The 6,349-nt window shown below is 37.6% G+C and overlaps 1 protein-coding gene across 12 annotated transcripts in view; it reads right to left on the bottom strand.

Annotated features, from left to right (window-relative positions):
- PHC3 (polyhomeotic homolog 3) overlaps nt 1–5,734 on the bottom strand; it is an 80,873-nt gene extending 75,139 nt beyond the window's left edge. For 9 of the 12 annotated variants that reach the window (XR_005653320.1, XR_005653316.1, XR_005653317.1 and 6 more), the window contains exons 1-2: nt 5,585–5,734; nt 2,972–3,134 (exon numbers count right to left, since the gene is read on the bottom strand). Coding sequence is in view for 7 of the 12 variants with exons in the window: in XM_039865006.1 (XP_039720940.1) it covers nt 2,972–3,134; nt 5,585–5,598 (177 nt within the window). In the remaining 5 variants the exon portion in view is untranslated. The other 3 variants (XM_039865008.1, XM_039865007.1, XM_039865010.1) reach the window with 3 other exon arrangements.
- Nucleotides 5,735–6,349: the final 615 nt, after the last annotated feature.

Consider the following 6,349-nt stretch of genomic DNA (forward strand, 5'->3'; position numbering starts at 1 on the left):
GTGTCTCTTGAACAATTATAATGTGGCTACTGCAACTAAGAAATTGAGTTTTTAATTTTACTTAATTTTAATATAAATATAAATAGCTATATGCAGCTAAGAGCTACTATATTGAATCACACAGATATATCTGTATTAACAAAAAAATTTCCCAAATATATAGGTGAAAAAAGCAGATTAAATAGAGTGTATAGAGTAAGATACCATTTTTATGTTAAAAAATTTGAAAGAATATTCAGGAAAACATTAAAAGACTACCGATGGGTAGTTAGATGAGGTGAATTTTATCTTCTCTTTTGTATTTTTCTCTAAATGTCTGAAAAACTTAGAATGGGAATTAATAATCACATAAAAATACAGTGATTTCTATTTCATAAAATTAGTTTTTCAAATGTAATTTTTCAAATGTTTTCAAATTTTTTTAAATGTCAGCAATTCCTTGTTTTAATCATGTCAACGGACTAAAACTATTCTTATTAAAAATTCCTATAAAAGTAAATCACTATGAATATTTATTATAATATAAAAGCTAAGCCTGAAACTTCATAAATAGATAAATGTAGAAAAGTCAAATATTCTAATAACAGAAAATCCTTTATCTGTCCCAACTGGTACTGGTAAGTCATGACTATGCCAGTCCTCTGCAACCACATCCCAAAGTCATATCATGCCCAATGGCAAAGAACCCTAATAGCGGCATTAAACTAGAGTTTTCAAAGAATTACAGGAGTGATAGAGCCATATCCTACAGCATGAGAGTCTGAGACAGGACACTTTGAACCACAAAGCCATGAATTTCTTTATCCAAATTCCAAGAGAGCATATTTCCTTGTGTTGCTTGCTTTCATGTGTTCACATCTAATCTCTTAACCACAAAATGCTATACCTGGCTACTGATTCCTGTCACAAAATCAATATAAGCTTCTGACCCCTAGCTTCAGGGGACTATAGCCCAGCATTAAGTAATTTAGAATTATAACAATATGTCTCTTTTGGTCAGGTAAATCTATCTGTGTTCTTCTAATTCCATAACAAAATTCTAAAATCAAACTGAAATAACAAATGAATAATCTCTTTGACAGATGTTTTTATCATAGTAATTTTTTCTATTGTCAGTATAGTCTTTCATTACTGTTCAATGCTATACTCATGGGAGAGAGACTTTTTAAACACAAGTTAAAAATATAGCACACTGTTCTTATTTTGTTCCTCTAAAAGAACAAACAAGGAGGTTATACAGAATTCACGGGACTGAAAAAGAAAGCTGGAAGGTATTAAAGAACTACTTAGGTTCAATAATAGTTCGATAAAGATTGATTTGACTACATTTTAAGGGAAACAATTCTGTGATCTCATACAAACCAGTGAGATATATCTGTATCTATACTTCTCCAGTAACATTTTTTTAAAAACTTTATTAAAATATAGCTTATATACAATATTATATTCATTTCAGGTGTTATTGTGATTTGACATCTATATACCTTGCAAAGTGATCACTGTAACAAGTCTAGTAATCTTCTATCACCATACAAAGTTATTATGATATTATTGGCTATATTCCCTATGCTGTACATTATATCTGAGTAACACTTTATTTTTTAGCACATCCAGCTTAGATAAAAACTAGAGAACAAAATGGCATATTAAAAATACCCAATCACCTATCTGTATGCTCGAAGATTTAGATCCTATTCCCTATATCCCTTGCCTCAGAGAAAGGTAAAGAACATTAAGAAATTCTGCATTCCGGTTTGAATTTCTGAACTGACTGGATCTCTAACAATTCTGATTCTACCAATGGTATAAGTTTAAAATCCTAAAACATAGAACAGTTAAATAGCCATTATACTTGGATAGCTACTCTACAAAAAATGAATGGGAAGAGGACTGTATCAGTTATTTTCAGGGTAGAATGCAACTATGGGAATTCTATAAAGTAAGCAGGTATAATGGAAAAAATAAATCACAGAGTAGTTAAAGGCACAAATCTAAAGTGAGAGAACTTATTATATGAGTTTAGGAAAATTATTTAGCCTACTTAAAACATCGGTTTTCCCATACATAAAACGAACATAATAATAGTATCTACTTCATAGAGGTATAGTGAGAATTAAAAGAGATAATCCATGTAAATCATTTACCAAATGCTTGGCACATAGCAATTGCTCAATAAATATTAGCTATTATTATTTCCTGGGTATATTTAATGTGCCCGCACAGTTCTAGATGTTTCCTTTAATCCTCATAATAACTAATCAAGTAGATGGTCTCACCCTCATCTTACAGTTTCCTGAGGCTCAAGAAGATTATGCCTCTCAAGGCAACATAAGCTACTAAAATCTAAGCCTGAAACTTCATAAACAGATAAATGTAGAATTCAAACAAAGAACATATCAGACTGCAATGTCCATGCCCTTTTTATGCAGTAACACATTGCCTCAACTGCCATTATTATAAATAAACCAAGTAAACTTCATTTTCTCAACTAAGTGAAGAGCCTAAGACTTTTCCTAGTTAAATATTCCCTTCTCACTCTGCTCCTAAGAGCTTTAGAATGAATCTTTCTCAGACCACGTGGGTTTAAAATGAACCTCTTAAAGCATCTACAGACCTGAATAGATCTCCCTAAGTCTATATTTTGGGTTTAAATATAAAATAACCCATAACAACCTAGAGCCATTCTGCATGTTAGAACTCTAGATTGTCTCCACATTGTAGCAGCAGCTAGAGACCTTCCAAGTATAATTTTAACATATCACTGTATAAGCTACATGCTGACAACTGTAAACTCTCTCAATAGAATGATTATTAACTTTTTGCTTGTTTCAAGCATTAACAATTCTAACTGTACTCATTTAGAGGACATCGTGTAACTTATTGGAGGATAAGAAACAACAGATTCATCTGGCTTAAGCAAAAAGTAATGACATCCTAAGTCTTAGCCTATCCATCGTTATAACTGAAATACCTGTACAGCATGTCGGTCTGAGCCACTGTAGACAGAGATCTGTGGTTGCTGCATTCGAGAAGAGGAAGTGGTAATAGTGGTAGTGGTGGTGCTACTGGTTGTTGTCGAAACAGATGTTCCAGGGTTTGGTTCACTATCCATAGCTGTACTGTGGTCCTTAAATCTGGTAAATAACACAAAGGGTTTGTATTGGCAAAAGCATTATCCTACAGGCTCATAGAATATTTAATTATTTCAAAGAAATAATCAACAATAGTCTAAATTTCTAAAGTGGCCCTCAAAATACAAATACCACAATCACTATAAGCACTTAGAAAAAGTACTTCACAAATATACACATTTAATACTTAATACCAACTAAATTTGAATTAAAATGATTCAGGATATGTGACTCAGATAAAGATTGGCCTAAAGCTTATCTTTTCATTATTGAAAGATGAGTGTTTTGAAACCAAAACAGGTGATGAGAGAATACTAAACTAACTAGGAAAATAAAAAACCAAGCGACATCAGAATACTTTAAAATATTTATATTCTTTTGACCATAGTAATTACAAATTAAAGTCATTCTTATCTATACGTTAAATAAGATGTCTAAGGACCTGCATTAATAAACTTCATTTTTGGCTACTGTATACACTTTGCTTTAAAAATAAGTTCTTAGAAAAAAATTAATAAAAAACACACTGGCTTTTCCTATAATTAATTAACAACACTGTCATTACTACATCTAACTTATAACTCTTATAAGCAGATTACTCTTATAACTCTTATAAGCAGATTACTCTGGGTAAAAAAGCAGCTAACAACAATTTCCCCACTTCCTTACAAAAAATCTCTTTTTCACAAAGGACCGCCTGAAATTTTGAAAGCGGCAGAATTATGTCACTTTCCTCAAGTATGGACAGTAAAGTACATTTTTGTACAAGACTTATTGACTGTTTTCCATCCACTATAACAAATTCACTTCACTATTGTACAAAATTCCACTAAGTATACAGGATCTGTATCTCAATAAAGTCAAACAACATTTTAAGTCAATTCTGAGGGCCACAATATTGTTAGAAACTGAAATGAGTAGTTTTTGTAGGGTTAGAAATGCACCACAATGGGGAAAAGCACACGAGAATATACTGGTTTTATCTGTCTTTTCTTCTGAGAAACAAAATCTGACCCACCTCACATTAGCAGCACTGACAAGAATGTAACAAGAACACTTTCTACTTCAGGAAAAGACAAAGGAATTGGGCACTAATTATGTTCGTATACATTACTCCCATATGGTGTACTTTTATGTACAAGTTTTCTTTGTTCTTTATATCATTTATGTAAATATTTACATGCTCTTCAGGGAATCAAACGTTTAAAAAAAATCTCTATTTAATAAGTGGAAAAATGAAAGAAAAAAGGGGGAAGCTAACTTCGCTTACTTTTTTTTATTAAGAAGTGACTCATACATCTTGGTGCTTCTGTTTTTTAAATAGTTTTTAAAACTGCCTTCCAATAATCAAATTACAGCCTCAAATCAAACTGTTCAACATTATACAGATTTAGTGGTAGATAATGTAAACTTTTTCCAAATTACTGGCCGTCATAACACTTATGAACTGCGTACCAGGGATACGCAAAAAAACCCCAGCTGAAATTCTAGTCCTTTTAGAGTGCTATTCTGCTCAACCATATCCTGAAATCCAAACCCAATGGTAAGCAGTTCAGTAATTAACCAAAAATGGTCACAGAGAATCCAATTTCAGGCAAAGTCTAAACATCGGTGAGTGGAACTGGCCAAACCACTGAAATGAATTTGGACACCTGGCACAAAAGAACAATTTTTGTAACTCCACCGTCTACGCACAGAAATGCCTGCAAAATACATCCGGCAGTCCTGGTGCACAAGAGGCCTACCCAGGAAACACTAAGTTTGCGTCGCTAACTATGCATACCATCACACCGCCACACAAGAATGTGGCCCTCTAGGGAGTCATCCACTCTGCAGCCAGAGACCTAAAGGAAAGAAGATCTTTCTTTCCAGGGTGTTTTCAGCCTGGCCAGACCCGCAGGAGACCTCTCTGCTTTAAGGCCGGCGCTGGGACACCTCCTCCATGCCTGCCGGGGGAGGGTGGCGAGCTGCTCCACATCTCGGGCTCTCCCACGGAGTAGGGTGGCGCCGGGGCGGGAAAGAAGGGAGCGCAGAGGAGGCCTGGTAGTGCTCGCCCAGCCTACCCAGCCTCCGCAGGGCCCCGGCGCGGACAACCGTGACAAGGCTGCCCGCGGGGCCCGCTTGCAGGGATGACAGAGCCTGAGAAGCCCACAGGGGCTCATCCCCCAGAAAACCCTAGCGGCCGAGGTCTCAGGGGTGATCCTGCGCGCAGGGCCCCGCTGATCCTGGACCAGACGGTAGAAGGGGCGCTCCCGCTTCGAGGTTAACTGGACGCTTTACACTTCGCCTCCGCCTCCCGACACGGGCCAAGCAAGCTCCTCCATGATAAGGAAGCTCTCGAGTTTCCCTTTCCCCGCACTGTCCGCGAAAGAGCCCTGAGCTTTCCCTTTGGGGACGTGTCGCTGCCCCACTCGCCCCCCGGTTACGACATCAGTCACCAGCAAGTCACTCACTCCGCTTCCGCCATCTTCTCTCCTCCATCACTAACACAGGCTGCGCATGCGCCCCCCGGCGGCGGGCGGAGAGGCGGGGTGGGCTCGGGCCCCCGAGGTCACGTGGGGTCGTCGGCTCCCAATTCCACCCTTGAAACTCAGGCTCTGCTTGTCTCTGGACAGTGACCAGGTTTCTCCAATTTAGGTACCAGTGGCTCACCTCTAGCCCCTCGCTTTCTCTTGCCTAGGGTCTTCTTCCTCTTGGGGACGGGTCTGTAACCAAAATATGAAAAGTCCTGCTTAGACTATTAAATTAAAAATTGTAAGAACATATAAAATATATCAAAGCCTATACAAACTGCAGAGTGAGATAAAAGAAAATACCAAAAGGATTATTGGATGCATAGGTCTCAGAGGGAAAGGAAATGCCGTGGTGGCTGCAAGGTTATTACCTGGGACGCATTAGTTTTTGGAATCTGAACCAGCAGTCCCCTCTCTTCCGCTCAAAGTGTTCTGGATGCTGGTCAGGCGGGTGGTTAAGGAATCATCTTGATTATCCTGTGAATATCATTTATGTCTTTGGCTTGAATTTACTGAGTACTTAGTAGGGATTGCAAACTAGAATACCATAGACTGGGTGGCTTAAAAAACAAACGGTTATTTCTCCCAGTTCTAGAGGTTGGGAAGTCCAAGATCAAGGTACTGTCAGATGTGGTGTCTGGTGAGAGCCTTTTTTCTGGTTTGTAGAGGGCAACCTTGTTTGCTAATGTGGTTTGCAAACTTGGA

Source organism: Pteropus medius, unplaced genomic scaffold (assembly GCF_902729225.1).
Source record: "Pteropus medius unplaced genomic scaffold, Ma_sr-lr_union100, whole genome shotgun sequence".
NCBI classification, from domain to species: domain Eukaryota; kingdom Metazoa; phylum Chordata; class Mammalia; order Chiroptera; family Pteropodidae; genus Pteropus; species Pteropus medius.